The 19,545-nt window shown below is 39.7% G+C and overlaps 1 protein-coding gene across 2 annotated transcripts; it reads right to left on the reverse strand.

Annotated features, from left to right (window-relative positions):
* Positions 1–10,200: 10,200 nt before the first annotated feature.
* Positions 10,201–19,343, reverse strand: GLRX2 (glutaredoxin 2). Of its 2 annotated transcripts, XM_004484488.5 has the most exons (4): positions 18,845–19,008; positions 15,521–15,581; positions 12,265–12,441; positions 10,201–11,839 (listed from the first exon to the last, which is right to left on the reverse strand). In XM_004484488.5, exons 2-4 carry the CDS (start codon positions 15,578–15,580, stop codon positions 11,714–11,716), a joined length of 363 nt encoding a protein of 120 aa, XP_004484545.1. In that variant the 5' UTR covers position 15,581; positions 18,845–19,008; the 3' UTR covers positions 10,201–11,713. The 2 variants fall into 2 exon arrangements, with proteins under 2 accessions (XP_004484545.1, XP_071063724.1); XM_071207623.1 differs by lacking the exons at positions 10,201–11,839; positions 12,265–12,441 and having other exon boundaries at positions 15,520–15,581; positions 18,845–19,343.
* Positions 19,344–19,545: the final 202 nt, after the last annotated feature.

A 19,545-nucleotide genomic window follows, 5' to 3' on the forward strand; every position in this document is an offset into this window, starting at 1 on the left:
TTCTTGTTTTCTCCAGGAGGCACCGATAACCAAACCCAGGACCTCCCATGTGGTAGGCAGGAGCTCAATCACTTGAGCTACATCTGCTTCCCTGTTGTAAGTCCTTTTTTTGTTTTTTGTAATAAGTCTTAAGGTCAAGAATTATGAATCCTTCAACTTCATTCTCTTTTTCAAGATGGCTTTGTCTATTCAGGATCCCTTACTGTTCCATTTAAATTTAATGATTGGCTTTTCCATTTCTGCAAAGAAGTTTGTTGAAATTTTGAATAAGCCTGCATTGAATCTGTAAATTGCTTTGTGTAGAATTGATATCTTAATAATATTTAGTCTTCCAATTCATGGACAACAGTATGTAATTCCATTTATTTAGGTCTTCTTTCATTTCTTTTAGCAATGATTTGTAGTTTTCTCTGTACAAGTCCCTTACATCCATGGTTAGATTTATTCCTAGATATTTGATTTTTTTGATTGCTATTATAAATGGACTATTTTTCTTGATTTTGTCTTCTAATTGTTAATTACTAGAATATAGAAGCTACTAATTTTGGAGCACAGATCTTGTACCCCACCACTTTGTTTTAATTCATTTTAGCTCTAGGACCTTAGTTGTGGATTTTTCAGAATACTCTGTGTTTCGGATCACTGTCATCTGCAAATAGGGCAAGTTTTACTTCTTTTACAATTAGGAAACCTTTTCTTTCTTTTTCTAGCCTAATTACTCTTGCTAGAACTTGCAGAACAATGTTGAATAGTGGGTATTCTTGTCTTGTCCTAATCTTAGAGGGAAAGCTTTCAGTTTATCACCATTAAATATATATTTACTCTGGGTTTTTCATATATGCTTTTTATCATAGAGAGCAAGTTTCTTTCTATTCCTAATTTTCAGTGTGTTTTTATCAAGAAGTGGTGCTGGATTTTGTCAAATGCCTTTTCTGCATCAGTTGAGATGGTCATGCAGGTTTTTGTTCCTTCATTCTATTTATGGTGTCTTACATTATTGATTTTTTCCTCTTTTTTTTTTTCTTATCTTTTTTTTTTTTTTAAATTTTTTTATTTTTTATTGACTTTGTAATAATATTACATTAAAAATATATATGTGAGGTCCCATTCAACCCCACCCCCCCACCCCCCCTTCCCCCCCCAACAACACTCGTTCCCATCATCATGACACATCCATTGGATTTGGTAAGTACATCTTTGGGCACCTCTGCACCTCATATACATTGGTTCACATCATGGCCCATACTCTCCTCTATTCCATCATGTAGGCCCTGTGAGGATTTACAATGTCCGGTGATTATCTCTGAAGCACCATCCAGGGCAGCTCCATGTCCCGAAGACGCCTCCACCTCTCATCTCTTCCTGCCTTTCCCCATACCCTTTGTCCATTATGTCCACTTTTCCCAATCCAATGCCACCTCTTCTATGTGGACACTGGATTGGTTGTGTCCATTGCACCTTTATGTCAAGAGGAGGCTCAGATTCCACCTGGATGCTGGATGCAATCCTCCCATTTTCAGTTGTAATCACTCTATTTTCCTCATTTTTAATATATTTTTATTATTTTTAAAAGATACTTAGATTACATAAATGTTACATAAAAAATAAAGGGGATTCCCATATGCCCTGCTCCCCATACTTCCCACATTTTCCCACAGCAACAACATCTTCATTAGTGTGGTACATTCATTACAATTGATGAACACATTCTGGAGCATGGCCACCAAGATGGATTATAGTTTATATTGTAGTTTATACCCTCTTCCGCCCAATCTTGCAGGTTATGGCAAGATACCACAGTGGCCTGCATCTGTCACTGCAAGGTCATTCAGGACAATTCCCAAGTCCCAAAAGTGCCCCCATATTACACCTGTTCTTCCCTTTCCCTGCCCTTAGAACCTCCAGTGGCCACTGCCTCCACATCAATGATGTAATTTCTTCCATTGCTTGAATAACAATAAGTCTGTAGTAGAAAACCACGAAGTCTACTTTGGTCCATAGTTCATTCCCCAGTCCTGGGGTTTCTGGGATGGTGATGCCCTCTTCACCTCTAATTGAGAAGGGGCTTCAATCCCATAGGGCAGATGGATGGAACTCTCTTGCTTGCAGCTGTAAGCTATCTTGTTTCCTTGGGATGGTCATTGTCCATCATCATCTCCTTGTTAGTTGTCCTGGGTGGGTCCAATGAACTGGAGAGTAGGTGTTGCAACTCTACTGAGATTCAGGGCCTGGCTGGCACATGGACAGTTAAAAATTTAAGTCTCTTGGACATACACCTATTGACTCTAGTACTATAGGTTCAAATAGAAGGATCAGACAAGCCATGTGGAGGAAAATCACAACTGAGTCCAACTCTGTTACACTGGGGAACATAAATTCCAAAGTAGGGCCAACTGGCAAGGTACCAAACTCCTGAGCTATCTGCCCTGACTATAGTGTCTGGATGTCTCCAAAGCCCTCAGGAACCCTGCTATTTGAGGTAGTATTTTACTTTGGCAGTCAATGAAATCCTGCTGAGACATGCATAAGCATAACCTCTGGAATCACCTCCTGACTGATTTTGATGTCTCTTAGTCATATAAACTCATTTGTCTTTATCTTTTCCCCCTTTTGGGCAAGGTCTTTTTCCAGGTGCATTGCTAGTTGGTGCTTGGTAGTAATCCCTTGGTGCCAGGGAGGCTCATCGCTGGGAGTCATGTCCCAGGCAGGGGGGAGGGTGATGCATTTATATGCTAAGTTTGGCTTAGAGAGAGGCCACATTTGAGCAACAAGGAGGCTCTCAGGAGGTACTCTTAGGTGCCCTATAATACTAGGCTAAGTTTCAATTTCAGAAGTAAAGGTTCATAAGTATAGTCATCCATATCAAGAGCCCATCAATGGACCTTCCTCCTTCACTAGTCATTGCCTGTGTACTTGGGTGATTCTTGCTTTTCCATTAGAGAATGTGACAGAGCTCCCCAGATGGGAATTCAATATTCTTTTGGTTATTGTGTGAATCTGCACCTACACTGACAATGCCCCATGATCACTTGAACACATTTTTAGCCTTATATGTATATCCCAGGTGAAACTCCTCCCATGTATCCCCCATCAGTGACACCCCACACCAATGCTCCTCCCCTGTCATAGTTGTAACCCCTCTGTGATCCAAAACTTCTTCAAAAATGAACCCAACAAAATAACTAAATATAATTAGTAGGAAAATGAAATAACAATGACAGTATAAAAATATGAAGTAAAATACAAAAAAAAATTTAATAAAAATATTTGGAATAATGAAAAAATATTTTTAAAATATTTTTTTCATTATGTCTTTCATCACTATAAAATCTGTTGTCTTGTGGATACAGGACATTTTCTTCCATTTATTCTCCCATTGTCTGACTTTTTAAATTTTGTCTTCAAGAAGTTTTAGGTTATGAAAAGTCATGTCCCAAATATAGGGGATTCCTATATACCCAACATTCTTCCTCATTTCCCCTTTCCTCTACTGATAACATTTTATATGTGGATCGTACATTTCTTAAAATTGATATACAAATATTGAAACATAGCTACTAACCATCATCAATGGTTTACATTATGGTTTACCTTTTGTACCATATAGTTTTATAAATTTTGATGAAATTTAATATGGCTTTTATCTGTCACTGCAAGATTACGTTTAACACTTCCATTTTCCCCAAAATGCCCATGTTCCATCTATTCTATTCCTTCCTTCCTCCCTTTCCCCTCTGGGCCCATGGCAATCACCACGCTTCACTCCTTAAAGAACAAGATTCATAGTTACTCGCAATAACATTGAGGGCCTGACATACTGGTCTGTCCTCCTCTATTAGGCATTGCCTATGCTCTCAAGAGACTCCCGCTCCTCTATTTGAGAACATAGCAAGACTCTCCAGGATGGGAGTCCAACGCCTTCCCACTCATTATGTGGGTCTCTGCCCACTGATACAACACACTATGACAAGATGAACAGGTGTAGTATTCCTTTAATGTGCTGTTGGTTTGGGGTTATTAATATTTTATTGAAGATTTTAAAATCTAGATTCATAAGAGATACTGGTCTGTAATTTTCTTTTCCTGTCCTGTCTTTATCTGACTTTGGTATGCAGGCGATGTTGGCCTCATAGAATGAATTAAGGAGTTTTCTGTCCTCTTGAGCTTTTGTGAAGAGTTTCAGGAGTATTGTTGTTAATTCTTCTTGTAATGTTTGATAATTCCACTGTGAAGCCAGCTCATCCTGGGCTTTTCTGTGTTGGGATGTCTTTGATTACTGATTCAAATCTTTACTACTTAATGGTTTGTTGAGTTCTTCTAATTATTCCTGAGTCAGTTTAGTTAATTTTGTGTTTCTAGGAATTTGACCATTTTATCTAGGTTATCTAATTGTTTGATGTATAGTTGTTCTGGTATCTACTTATGGTCCTTTTAATTTTAGTGGGTTGGTAGTACTATCCCCCTTTTCATTTCTGGTTTCAGAAATGATCTCTGATCTCAGTCATTTCTGTCCTTTCCTTGTCAGTTTAGCTAAAGACTTGTCTTTTTTTTTTTAATTATAAGATAGATTATTTTTGAAATGGCTTTACATATGGATATTGACAGTATAAACAATAGTACATATAACTATCAATATATCTCTGATTAAAATTTACAGGACTCTTCTCTCCCAGAAAAATAGCTAGAGGACAGGAAATTGCCCAGAAAAAAATCTTCTAGGGTTTAGGCATAGGCTGGACACTGCTCAGAAGAGAGAGGGACAAAAGAAAAAAATTGCGATTGCAAAACTGTGAGTTAAAATCACTACTACTGCTACTGCGGCACCTTCCCCCACATTAAAGAATTCTTAGGCCTCTGGGATGGCTACAGACAAAGGGTGCTCCAGGGATCTACCACTCTAGGAAAGGGGGGAGAGAGGGACCCAGTCTAAGGGTGACTCAGCTTTCGACCCACAGATTTGGTCTCCTGTGTCCCCGGAGCCGTTCCAGGCCAGCTGGGGCGATGCCATTGTTTGCCTTGGGAGTTGGCAAGGGGATAAAGAGATACCACCCTCCCAAATTCCTACTTTACTAACCAGACTGATTGTTGAGAATGCAGAGGGGAGCGGAATTATTTTTTAACCAGGAAAAGGGAGAGGACTGCCAGAGAAGGCTGGAGAACTGTCTCTGAGAAAGTTTGGAATACAAGGCTCTTAGCCTCCAGGAAGGAACCTCTACAACATTGATCCTACACTCCCACCAGGCTTAGAACTGAGAGGGCTGCCAAAGAATGTTATCTGCTGTCAGACCAAGGAAGGGCCCTTGAGAGAATTAAAAGTAAATAAGAGACTTTTTCCAGTCTTTATAATCTCTCTCCCCAAGGGCCTAGGAATCAGGTCTGCAACCCATTAATGGGTCCAGAGACCAGTTTTGAGCAACTAATAGGGACAATCCTAATGATCCAGGTTGAACTAAGAATCAAAGAACATCAGTAATACACAACCTCTTGTCACAAATCCCTACGAGAGAGAAATTGAGCATCTGAGTAAAATACCATCCTAATCAAATGCCTAGACATCAGCAAAAATTTACAAGTCATAAGAAAATGGAAGACACAACCCAAGAAAAGGAATATATGAAAGCCCCAGAAGAGATGCAGAATTTGAGATAACTAATTAACAAAATCAAATTAATGAGTTGAAAGACAATATGGCTAAAGAGATAAATGACATAAAGAGGACATTGAATGAGCACAAAGAAGAATTTGAAAACCTGAAGAGAAAAGCAACAGAGCTTATGGGAAAAAAAGACTCAATAGGTGAGATAAAAAACACATTAGAGGCATATAACAGCAGATTCAAAATAATAGAAGAAAGAATAAGGGATACCAAAGGCAGAACAGCTGAAATTAGAGAAAGGAATGGAAAAACTGAGCAGGGGCTAAGGGAGTTGAATGACAGCAAAAACACAACAGCATATGTATCGTGGGAGTTCCAGAAGGAGAAGAGAAAGGAAAAGAGGCAAAAAGAGTACTTGAAATAATAGCTGAAAATTTCCCAACATTCACGAAAGAAATGAACTTACAAGTCCAAGAAGTGCAATGTACCCCAGTCAGAATAAATCCAAATAGACTGACTCCAAGGCATATACTACTCAGAATGTCAAGTGTCAAAGATAAAGAAAATTCTGAGAGCAGCAAGGGAGAAGCAAACCATCAACAAGTAATGCCCAGTAAGACTTTGTGCAGATCTCTCATCAAAAACCATGAGGTGAGAGGACAGAGGTATGGTACAATTAGGATACTGAAAAAGAAAAACTGCCAGCCAAGAAGTTTTTATACAGCAAAATTGTCCTTCACAAACAAACAAAAACTGAGTTAGTAAAAAAGAATCCACCTTTTCAGGAAATATATTAAAAGAAGCCTTAGAGCCTGAAAGAAAAAGACAAGAAAGAGCCTGGGAGGACAGTAAAGATGAAAGGATAGCATTAAGGATAAAGAAAAGTATTAAAAGACAAAAATATGATATGACATATGAAAACCAAAGAATAAAATTTTGTAAGTAAAATGCATTTACAGTAATATCATTGAATGTGAATGGACTAAACTTCCCTATCAAAAGATATAGGCTGATAGACTGGATTTTAAAATATGAGCCATCCATACGCTGCTAAAAAGAGATTTCACTCTAAACTCAGGGATACAAACCAGATGAAAGTGAAAAGTTAGAAAAAGATATTACATGCAAATAGTAACCAATAAAGAGCATGGGTAGCTATACTAATATCAGACAAAACAGACATTCATGCAAAAAAGTTATGAGATGCAGAAGGCCATTATATATTAATAAAAGGGACAATCCACCAGGAAAATATAACAGTCATAAATATCTATGCACCTAACCACAGTGCCAAAGGCTGGATCTCATGGCTGCCTGCCGCAAGAGCAGGACCTGGGCAATAGTAACTGCCACACAAGAAAGCACTTTAATGGTTTTTACTGTAATTTAAAATCCTATTCCTTCTGCTCTTCCCTCATTGCTGTACAGTGTTCTACTGGACTCCAGAATTTCAAAATACTCTGATTTTGATTGAGACACTTCTTGCTTGTGTAATAGTTCTGGTGGAGGGACTGTTGGCTGAAACTTTCTACTCTGCCATCTTCCCACAACCCTCCTGCTTTGCCTTCATTCTTTTTTTTTTTTTTTTGTCTTTTCCTACCAGGAACATTTATTTTGGATCTCTGTGAAAACAGGTGCACAGGGCCTGGGGGAAGGGAGCGCTTGGGGAGTGGGGAGGGGCAGCGAGTGGCATGAGGCTGTGGCAACCACCCCATAATCGCATCTTTTCCTGGAACCTTATCTGCAAAGGGAGCATTTTGTCTGTGGAAATCCCTGAGGCAGCCTCCAGGGAGGAACAGCAGGAAATAGAGATAAACTGACTAGTCCAGAGAAAACTGAAGAAGCAAAACTAGAAGCAAGGCATCCTCAACTGAACCAAATGCCTGGAGGTTTAGATTAAGAAAAGGACCTTGAACCCAGAGAAAAGCAAGTCCCAGGAATGTAGGAACCCAGGAAGCCTGAACCCTCATAGACGCCGGCAGCCATCTTGCTCCAAATAGACTTTGGTGAGGAAGTAACTTACCCTAATGGCCTGGTATCTGTAAGCTCCTACCCTTTATAAAACCCAATTTCCGGCATTTTGCATCAGTACTCCTTTGGCTGACTAATACACCCCCCTGTTATTAACACCATCTACTGGTATTGTATATTTATTATACTTCATGAGGGAATGCTCTCATATTTGTACTGTTAACCACAGTGCATCACATCCCCCAACACATGGTTCACTGTGTTATAGTCTCATGCCTTGTACAGTCCATCCAAAGCATACACTCAGTGGCTCTGTTTCATCAGTTTTACTGTCATAGTCTGAGTAAATTTTTCTTAGTACAAAAGAAAAAAAAAATCCCATAGCCCCCCATTATTGTCCCTTAGAATTGATACAGTACCTGCTTTGATGTTGATGCAATACTAACTATAGTCCATAAGTTACATTAATTGTATTTTCCCATGTATCAAATATTCTTTTTGCCTTGTAGTAGTGACGTACATTTGTTCTAGTTCACAGAACATTCTTGTACTTATATTATTAATATTAACCAATCCTCACCCACCAAGTTCACTATGTTATACAGTCCTTAAATTATCTCCTAGCTTTCTTTCCACTGACATTTATGTTCTTAGATTATCCCTTTCAAGTGAATTCACTTTTATCGAACAACATTAAGTAAAATTTTGATGGGTCTACAATTCTGGGTTGACAAGTTATTTTCTTCTATCGTTTTAAAAATATTTCACTGTTTTCTGGCAAATATTGATATCAAGAGAAATGTACAAGCAGTCAACCAGTAATTATCCTTTAGGCTAATTTCTTTTCTCTCTGGTTGATTTTAAGATATAATTTTTTTTTTGCCTTTGGAATCCTAGTTTCACTACCATAATCTAGATGTTGATTTCTTTTTTATTTATCCTTTTATTTTTTAAAGGTTTACTGAATGGGAATCTGAGAATTTCATAGCTGCTGTCACTTTGATATTTGCTTCTGCTCCATTCTCCTAATTCTCTCTTTCTAGAATTCTGATGAGATGTATATTAGATCTCATTCTACCCTACATATCTATCATATTAACTTTTTCCATATTGTTCAACCTCTTTCTCTCTGTTCTACATTCTGGGAAATATTTTAAGATCTATTTTCTAATTCACTTATCTTTTCTGCTGTATTTAATCTATTTAATCGAGGTTTTCAATCCAATTATTAGAACTTATAACAATGAAAAAAAACATACATTTTTCTCACCAAATCTGCCTGGTTATTTTTTATAATCTCTTGTGTTTTAATCTTGGTTTTAATTCTTCCATTTTTAAACATAATTAACATAATTAACATACTTATACCCTGATTTTAATAATTCTAAGATATGAAGGCTCTGCAGGTCTGGTACTGTTCATTAATTCAGCAGGCTCAAATGGTGTTTTTCTCCCCGCCCCTTCTTAAAAGATTTATTTCTCCCCTTCCCCCACCCCCATCATTTTCCACTGACTGCTCTATGTTCGTTTTGTTGTTTTTTTTTTTTTAGGAGACACTGGGAACAGAACCTGGGACCACCTTGTGGGACAGAGGCACCCAGTTATTTGAGCCACCTCTGTTCCCTGCTTGTTGTGTGTCTCATTGTGTTTCCTTGCTGTGTCTCTTTGTTGCATCATCTCACTGTGTCATCTTTTTGCGCCAGCTCGCTGTCTTGCTCATCTTCTTTATTAGGCACGGGGAACTGAACCCAAGACCTCCCATGTGGTATGTGGGCACCCAGCTGCTTGAGCCACAGCCGTTTTTCTCCCATTTGCTTCCATTTTCAGTTAAATTGATTAGAACTTTATCTATAAGAATTCTTGGAAACTGGATTTGAAGGATATTCTTCTAGTTCTTAATTTGCTTCCACCAGAGGACTGGGGGTACTATCAACTTGGTCAACTTTAAATATTTAGCTTAGTTCTTCAGACCTTACAGTGATTCAGGCCCCCAAAATGCATGAAGACTGGCTTTTGATGATGAATTCTCAGGGCTTCTTACCCTTCCACTCAGGGTCAAGGCTAAAACCAGCAATTTTCCATCCTATCTCCTTTTGGGGAAATTCTTTTTTTCTATTTCATTATCTAGTTTAGTGGCTTTATGTTGTGGTCCCTATCCAAATCCCTTTCTTTACCCCTAGCTTTGTAATTAGACACCTGCATAAATAGTTATAACTAAAGCTCTTTGTCATTCAGGAGTGCTATGTCAATGAGGCAGCTACTGGCTTCAGTGTTAGCTTACTCTTACATCATGTGATTTTACTTGTGGTTTGCTTATTTTCCCCTTGGAAAGATTTTTTTTTTTTTAACCAGAGTAGTCATGCATTGGGGGGGGGGAATTAATATTACATCCCTCATTGTAGTGTTTTATACTGAGAAATATCTGTTGTTTTGTTCTTTTTGAAGCTAATCTGGCATATGGCCAGAAAAAGGTGAGATTTATTTAATCATCTTTCTCACCACTTAGCATTTATCAATCAGGAGAGTCCTGCTTTCCTAATTGCTTCCTTTTTTATGCAGTACTGGACCCCAAAATAACAGAATCTTCTTTATTAGTCCCTGAATATAATGTTCAGGATATTAAAAGGCAGACATTGGAAAGTTTTTTTCTTTATTAAATAAAAATGTAGATGCTAATCAGATATATTACCTTCACTGGAATTTCTAAGCTTTCTGATGATAGGGCTTCTCTCCTTAATAATGAATTATCTCACGGTCTAAACATAATCAAGAACTAACCATCACTCACCGTCTTCCAGTCTTCCTACCAATTTAGGAAGGGTTGATAAAAAGCACTGTCGACACTACCTGGTTAGTGCTTCTATACCTTAAGGTACCTTTGCCTTTGAAACCAAACAATTGACAACGATAACACAGAATTTTATCTTTCTCATCTTAACAGACTTCCTCTATTTTCTAACAAAGATTTTACAACATAGCAAGCACATAAAATTTTTCATGACATAATACAAAATAAAAGGAATGAAGAACATTCCATTCTGTTTTCCATTCCACTCTTATAACGTAAATAAATTGATTGTCATGGGGGAGAGAAATAGTCTAAATTCTTGCTTTATCAAGATAGTTGAACAAGTCCATGTAGGAAGCATCATGAATGGCAAATGGCCAAGAAAACCACCAGCTGTCCCAGATCATCTTGTCCATCCTGACCAGAAAGCAGAAGCACAATACTTCTCTAAAAATTCATTTTCCTCCCACCTCTGAAGACTTTTCTCTTCGGCATCTGGTGACCTGTCCCATATGACTTTGGTATCAACTAGGAAAATGCTTTGTTTAGAAGGCACTTAAAAATTCTTGTTGATAGGAAGCTGGAAATATGACTTAATAAAGTATCTAAAGTATTTTCTTCATTTTTTCTAAAATAAGATTTCCAATAAGATGAATCCTATTTGAATTTGGTTTGAATAGTATTCCCAGGCACAGAAGTGCAAAATAGATACATCAAAAATGACTTTAGGGAACATCCAGTTTAACCTCCTATCCAATATCTGGACTCCTCATGAAACATTTTCAATAGCCTTTGAACATATTTTGAAAAGAACTCTCCACCTCACAAGAGAATTCAAGTAATTTTCTGAACTACTGTAAAAGTTCATCCTCGTATGATGCTGAAAACTGCCTTTTAATTTCTGCCCATAGGTACAGATTGGTTCCCTGGAACTGTCATTAAATGAGTAATTTGGTTACCCTAAGATATATTTCATTCCATTCTACAAATTTAGTATACTTTTAATACTCTGGAAGAACAATGTATGAAGTCTTGTTACAATATGGTACAAGCTATCCCAAATTATTAATACTCTCAGTTGTAAATTCATATACACATCCCTAATAAAACAAATTTTCACTCAGCTTCTGATACAACTCCACTCCTGTTTTCAGTCTTAAAAACCATCCATTTACTCAAGAATTGGAGAGTAGAAAGATGAGGTTGCTGCAAGGATTTATTGCTCACTATTTTTTACACCTTACTTTTTCGTGAAGATAATTCAGGTATTTAAAATGTCCTCAAACATTTAAAAGACATTACCACTTTAAATAATGGGCATCTTACTAGCAAATTTATGAATACCTGTATCACTAGAATTATTTCCTATTACTTTTGTTTAAATAACACTGATGAACTAGTGGAAGCAATTTCCCTTCTTTGTGAAGCCTACAAGTGTCACTTGCACCTCCAATAGAAGTTCCATTGACAAATATTCTTGGAACCTGTTGGATAAACAAAAGATGGATTAGGTTTCGCCCCAGTGTCAGAAGTATAAGACAATTTCACATACTACTAATAGATGTCCTAATAGTGTGTATTTTTATTATGGGCCAGGCACCACACTAAGCTCTTTCACAAATTATCTCTTTAAATCTTTACAACTCTTGCAGTAGGCACTACTTTTAGCCCTATTTTGGAGGAAAATAAGGCACGGAAACTTGCCTAAGATCACAATGAGAATATAAAGAAAATGAATTAACTCTGCTGCTTCCTATTCTAAGAAGCTGGTTCTCAGAGCTGATATTTCTCTATCATATAAACTCAAGAGAATGTTCAGCTCTTTTTTCCCTAGTATCAGAATCTAGGCTCTGGGTGATGCAAGTCCCCACCTATTTTAAGGAAACAGCTCCATAGAGGATATACTCACAGTTCTTTCACCAGTCATTTTGTAAAGAGCATCTTGAAACTGCCTCCCGTATTCAAGCATGTCCAATTCTACCACTTTATATTTAATGCCCATGTCATGGAAAAGCTTCTTTGCCATTGCACAGTGAGAACATGATGTTTTAGAGAAAATTACCACACAATTATCTGAAATTGTTTCCTAAAATAAACAAACAAACAAACAAATAAATAAATTACTCATTTCAAAAGCCTGGTACTGGGGAAAAAAGATTTAACAAAGGAAAATAATTTAACAGTGCCTGGTATGGAGTAATAACAATAATAAATACTTAGAGTAATAACAGTGTTAGTAGCAATGCTTCAATATTTGCTCATCAATTGTGACAAATGTATCACATTAATGAAAGATTATTAATGGGGAAAATGAGAGAGTGGGAGGGGGTGGGTATATGGGAATCCCTTATATTTTCAATGTAATTTCTCTGAAAAAGTTTTAATTCTAAATATTACCTTTTTGATAGAAATAGCATGATACAGGGGAAAGGTATAGGTTTTGAAGTCATATGATTCAAGGCTCACACTGACTATCATCTACTTTCTCATTTGTAAATTGAGGATTAAAAAAAAAATACCAGGTTAAAAAAAGAATAATAACAGTGATCATAGTCAACTCATATATATAGCAGACATTTCTGTGTCTGGTACTAGCCTCACACTTTACCTTTATTAGTTCATTTAAAAGTGCCTAAGGGAAGCGGATTTGGCTCAACTGATAGAGCGTCCGCCTACCATATGGGATGTCTAGGGTTGAAACCCAGGGCCACCTGACCCACATGGAGAGCTGGCCCACACGCAGTGCTTATGCATGCAAGGAGGGCCTTGCCACGCAGGGGTGTCCTTGCATAGGGGTGCCCCACGTGCAAGGAATGCACCCTGCAAGAAGAGCTACCCCGCATGAAAAAAGCACAGCCCACCCAGGAGTGGTACCACACATCATACACACAGAGAGCTGACGGGCAGCAAGATGACGCGACAAAATGAAATGCAGTTTCCCACCTCACAATGCAAGTGGACACAGAGCAGACAACAGGGGAGGGGAAATAAATAAATAAAAATAAATCTTTAAAAAAAAAAGTTACTATGCTATACTGCCTCTCAAATATCTGGTAGGTGTTCAGGAGTCAACTCTTTACCTTCTGTAGTTTTTAATGGTGAGGGCTGATGTGTGGGTCTCTGATACAGTCGTGAATAACTTACTCCTCTACTCCCATTCCTTCTTGTATATCATTATAGTACAAGAGCTGTCTTAACTGTATTGATAAGGTATTCTTATACTACTCCTCCTTCAAAAACTACTTCTAGAAATGCTGATTCAATGTGTTTGAAGCAGACATGGTAAACTATTTTTTAAAAGCCTTCAGTGATTCTAATAACACTCTGGTTTGGAAACTACCATCCACACCTTTCATCACATAGACCAAGAAGTCTTGCTATGCATCCACATTACTTGTGAAGTTCGTTTTGTTTTGTTTTGTTTTGTTTCTAAATACATGGACCCCAAAGTACTTCATTCGAGAGACCCTGAATGGATAGGTCTAGAACCAAAACTTTGTCTAAGTTTTTCCTATGTAGTGGGTCATAAAACAGCACCTTCCAGATGAAGGCCAAAAACCAGAAAGCAGAATACCCAGGGAAGCTTCAGATGCTATACCCACCCTTGGGGTCAAAGAAGGGATCACACGGAGTCACAGCCTAGCAGTATGAAAGCTGGTCTATTTTTATGCTTTCTCTTGTCTTTACTCAAAATACTTAGTACAAGAGTCTATCTCCTGGTGATCCAGACATACCAAAGATATAGTAATGAATCCATTTTAAAGATGAGAAGACTGGGAAATGGACTTGGCCCAGTGGTTAGGGCATCCATCTACCACATGGTAGGTCCATGGTTCAAACCCCAGGCCTCCTTGACCCATGTGGAGCTGGCTCATGCGCAGTACTCATGCACAGTGCTGATGTGCGCAAGGAGTGCCATGCCACGCAGGGGTGTCCCCGCATAGGGGAGCCCCACGTGCAAGGAGTGTGCCCCATAAGGAGAGCCCCCAGCGCAAAAGAAAGTGCAGCCTGCCCAGGAATGGCACCACACACACGGAGAGCTGATACAACAAGATGACACAACAAAAAGAAACACAGATTCCAGATGCTGGAAGTGATCACAGAACACACAGTGAATGGACACAGAGAACATACAACTGGGGAGGGGCAGAGGGAGAAATAAAATATATAAATCTTAAAAAAAAAAAAAAAAAGATGAGAAGACTGAAGCTGAGGGGTTAGTGATATTGGGATCTGAATAACACCAAAGCCAGTGCTCTTTCCCTCCACTGTGCTGCCTCAGGTTGTAGGCACAGTGAGACCATCATTTAGAGAAAGAGGAGCATCCTAGGTGCTGTCATATAATAGAAACACTGAAGAAGAGATTCCAAAGTCAAGCTGAAACTAAAGTTGACAATATCAGGGTTTCCAGAACTCTGGTTCCTTTCATCAAGCTCATCCTTGTTAAATATTTCAGGATTCTATATTTTTATTTTAAAAGAGGCAATAGCTTTATAACAGGTTTCAAGCATATAACAGGTTCCCACATTTGTCAGCTATAAAAGAAAATTTTTTTTAGCAAAATAAAAGAAAGAAATTGTGTGTGTTGTGGTGGTGGTGGGTGATGAGGGAAGAAGAAAGAAAAAAAAATGGGTGTCACATGTAGGTTGCAAGGGAAGAAAAATACACATACAAGAGAAATTTTCTGAGGCAGAATTAACTTAGATTTACAGTGAAAGAAACAAACAAGGGAACACAGCAGTGCATGGTATACCTGAGAAGGCCATTATGGAGTACCTGCTGCACAGTAAGTTCTGTGCTATGGAAGAGTGGTGGTAAAAAGCTACCCAGGTCAGAATCAGATAGTATCCCTGGCCGAGGTCAGGCAGACTGGTGTTAACAGCAGCCCTAAGTGAGCAAGATGAAAAGAAGCACCCTACCTTATAAATCTAACTTAGAAAGACTGAAGACTTCAATAAGAGTAAAACATATAAATTCTGATTACCAAAGTGGATTTAGAATATGGATTACTTTGATAGCAGATTTTAAAATATATATTAATTTAGTAATTCATTTACTGAAGTATGAAGATGTCAAGTTTGGATATTGAATAAGCATATTAAATACATAAAACAATTCTTTTTTCCACAGATGAAAATTTTTTCCAAGTCTCACACATCACTCACTTGGATCTGGTTTACAGGAGCAGATGCTGACTTCCTCAAAGATGATGTGTCACTCCCCATTCTAAAAGTGAATTAAAAAGGGCATCAGAGTTTATTGAGCATGAAAGGATCTATCACATAAAACACCCAATTGAAAAAAACCTTTTATGCAAATATGTATTCAAATTTATGAAGTAGGAAAAAAAATTTTACTTGTTACCACTACAAAATATCCATTTACAAGGTATTTGTTTTGTGTTTTGTTGTTGCAATTTTAATAACAGTACAAGGTATTTATTTACCAAAACAAAAAGGGTCTCTTTCTGCTCTAACTAGCCTCTCAATGCCCTTAATTATTTGATAAAAAACATTTGCTGTGTTTAAAGTCTGGCACAATCATATTTATGATCACCAAATTTAAAATAGTCTGTCCCACTCTTGGCCATATGACCTGATCTTTGGGTAAAATAATAAGTTTCCATATCCTTATTAAACAAGCCAAAACATCTAGAACACTTTGTGAGGCATAAAGAAAAACCTACAAAGATTAAAATATTTGAAGGAAACTAAAGTATCTCAACCACAGCAGTCCATTATCTCCAAGTTTCCAAATTTGTAAAATAGGAACAATATCCATTCCAACCTCAAAGGGTTTTGTGAGGAGTAATAAATTGATATATAGAAAGTAGACCAATGCCTGGCACTTAGTAAATATTATATAACATTTGACATTATTATTTACTAATTAGAGGGACTCTCATTATCTCACTACTTATTTCCCAAAACCCAGTTGTTGGAAGCTTGTAAAGGAGGCATTCATTATAATAGGAAAATAGTCAATAAAAAATTGACATCATTAAATCTCTCTGCTTATTCCCAGAATCTTTCCCTATGTACTTCATCTATCTTGGTTAGCCAGACCATAGTACATTGTTGGAACAATATCCAACATCATGATGCAAACTGACTGCAGAGTGAAACTGCAAAGTTTGCAAAAGGATTATAAGGAAATAGATGCTACAAAAGAGAATGACTCAAACATCTATAAAGAATAAGAGAGTAGGATAAAGTAGGATAAAGACTTGAAGCTTCAAATATATAAAAAATCATAATGATTGTTGCAAAGGTCCAATTTTTATAGAAAAAAAATTCTCCCTCCAAATCAACATTACATTCATTGTTAGTGCAAATGCTTTGCATTAAATGCAAATTGTTTTGCATTAAAAAATTTTTTTAAAATATTTATTTATTTCTCTCCTCTTTCCCCACCCCCTGCCCCAGATGTCTGTTCTCTGTGTCTATTGGCTGCGTGTTCTTCTTTTGGCCGCTTCTGTTGTTATCAGCAGCACAGGAATCTGTGTTTTTTGGTTGTGTCATCTTATTGTGTCAGCTCTCCATGTGGGCGGCGCCATTCCTGGGCAGGCTGCACTTTCTTTCGTGCTGGGCAGCTCTCCTTACAGGGCGCGCTCCTTGTGCCTGGCGCTCCCCTACGTGGGGGACACCCCTGCGTCCCACCGCACTCCTTGCGCGCATCAGCACTGCGCATGGGCCAGCTCCACGCTGGTCAAGGAGGCCTGGGGTTTGAAACACGGCCCTCCCATATGGTAGGCGGAGGCCCTAACCACTGGGCCAAGTCCACTTCCTGTGTATTTAAATTTTAAATGTTAAATACAAGATAGGATCTAATTCTGTACAGTGCTTAATTTATATTTTTTCAAAGGTCCCAATCAAAACAATTTTTTTTAATGTATAACATGAAAACTTGGTCTTGTTTTAAGTGAATCCACTTTATAAGTCCTTTGCAGGCCAAATTATCCTTGAAAGATGAAGATCTGCTCTCAACAGTGATGCATGCACACAGAATAAGGAAGCTATAACAGAGATGATCACAAATAATAAAGAAGAGTTAGAAAGGGATATAGGAAATATGCATAACTACGCATGAAAACATTTAACCTCTCTAACTCCCTGATGTTTACAATCTTCTATAAATGACCAAGGAAATCCTTAAAACAAAAAGGGTCTGTGTGCTTATCTCCACAATGGGATAGGAATAGGGAGCAAGCAATATTGCAGCCAACTTGGGAGGAGAGCAGGGGGTGAAGCTTTTAAGAGAAAATCAGGTTTACTTCCTGGAGCCTAAGGCAGAAAAGAAAAGGGGGGACCAGGGGGACCTAAGACGGGGACCTTGGTGGAATAAATTAGCAATCTATGTGGCTTACCAACTGACAATAACAATTCAAGTCCTTTTCATGTCAAGTCCAACATTTAACTGTCATCCCCAAACTATCTCCTACAGCACTTATTATTGAAACAGGAATTCCACAGAACTTTCATAAGAGAATGTTTCCCTGAGTAATGAGGAGGTAAGGATGCATTCTGAAATATCACCTTTCATGCAAGAGAAAGTTTCTGGAAAGCATGCATCCCTTTCCATTTTTAATTTGGCTTCGTAAAAGTTATCGCCTCTTTAGGAAAGGGACATCCACAGAAGAACTAAGTGCACAAAAAACAAGTTAATTTCAATAACAACAACAACAAATCTCTGGACATATTTTCAGAACCACCCCAGTGGAAGGGGTCATTCCACATTTACGGAGTGCCTACTATGTGCTAGGTGTGCACAATACTATTTCCACTAGGAATACAGATTGGAAAACACAACGGGAACCTCAAAACGCTGACAGTAAAGTGAAATGCTGTAGTTATGTTATATGAGCAGTACCTTCAGGAGTGGGGTCCCTAGCTTGGACTGAAAAGTTAATCAAAAATCCTAGTCTTGCAAAATTGGTGTAACTTCCCAGATCAGGTAGGAAGAGATTCCCAGACAAGAGGGATGGGTGCGCAGTGGCAGGCGCAGAGAGGAGAGCGAGACAGGCATGGGGCGGGCACCGCATCAGCCAGGACCGGGGATCCTCCACGGTAGGTTCTGAGCATCCACGCGGTATTCGAAACAAGGAAGCGCAGGGAAAGCACTGTTCTCGAGCTAGCCGGAGGCGACACCAACATTAATAAGGCAGTCTCTATTTCCAAAGACTTGGCCTTTTTGTTGGCAGTTTCAAACTGAGAGTTCAGGGGCTCCTAGAGTCGACTGAACCAGTCAGGGACCTCCTCCCAGCGCGCGCAGCTGCCGTGCTCCCCCTCCCGGCCTCGGCTGTGAGGAAGGAGCGCCGCTCCGGCTCCCTGGCCCCCGCGAGGCCTCCGCCGGTCAGGACTCAGGGCCCACGCGAAGGCTCGGCTCGCCCACCCGACGCCAGGGTGAGCGGGCGCCCCCGCCGTTGCTTCCTCAGGACCCCGCGAGGCCTCTGCGACGCGCCCGGCCGTACCGTCCGCCACGCCCCGTACCTACGAGCCGCAGCCCGCGCCGCCCTGCGGGGCTGCCTCGCCGAGCCGTTCCTGCAGGAACACCCGCACCCGCACCGCGCCGAGCAGCTGCAGGTCACGGCGCGGGCGCGGCACCGCGGGGAGCGCCGGTGCTGGCGGCGGCGGCGGCGGCCTCCTTGGGCCCGCCCCCGCCGGCAGGCCCCACACCCCCGCCGTGCGGGTCGCGCCACCGCCTGTCTGTCCGCGCCGCCCCGCGGCTCCTCCCGCCGCAGACAGCCGGGGGAGAGGGTTGCCCCGGGGCGCGCAGTCCGCCGAGCGCAGCGCACGTGGGGCTTCCGTCAGTGTCCGGGAGCCGCTCCCCCGCGGCCGCCCGGGGCCCCCCCACCGGCGCCCGCCCCTGTCGCGGGTGGGGACGCTCTTCAAGGCTCGGAGGCACGCGGAAACCATGCCCGGGGCTGGGCCAAAGTTCTGGAGAAACGGAGGAAAAATAATGACTGTTCCCACAGAATCAAAGTGACTAGGTACTTGTGCATGATAGCGTCATCCCAGCTTCCCGTCAGGCAAGTTTCTGTGTTGGTGAAGTAAGAACCCAAACTTGTTACCTTAAAATTAGGCTGTTGATCGAGAACTCGAAAAATCCTGGGACTATCTGGTGTTTACACTCAAGAGTTAAAAGGAAAAAAGCAACCCAAGGTGGAACGTTCATTCCAAAGAAAACAAAG

Source organism: Dasypus novemcinctus, chromosome 13 (genome assembly GCF_030445035.2).
Source record: "Dasypus novemcinctus isolate mDasNov1 chromosome 13, mDasNov1.1.hap2, whole genome shotgun sequence".
NCBI lineage: Eukaryota > Metazoa > Chordata > Mammalia > Cingulata > Dasypodidae > Dasypus > Dasypus novemcinctus.

Bases quoted from the DNA above. Each gene is read 5' to 3' on its own strand.
- GLRX2 (XM_071207623.1), bottom strand. From the start codon at position 19,270: ATGGTTTCCGCGTGCCTCCGAGCCTTGAAGAGCGTCCCCACCCGCGAC.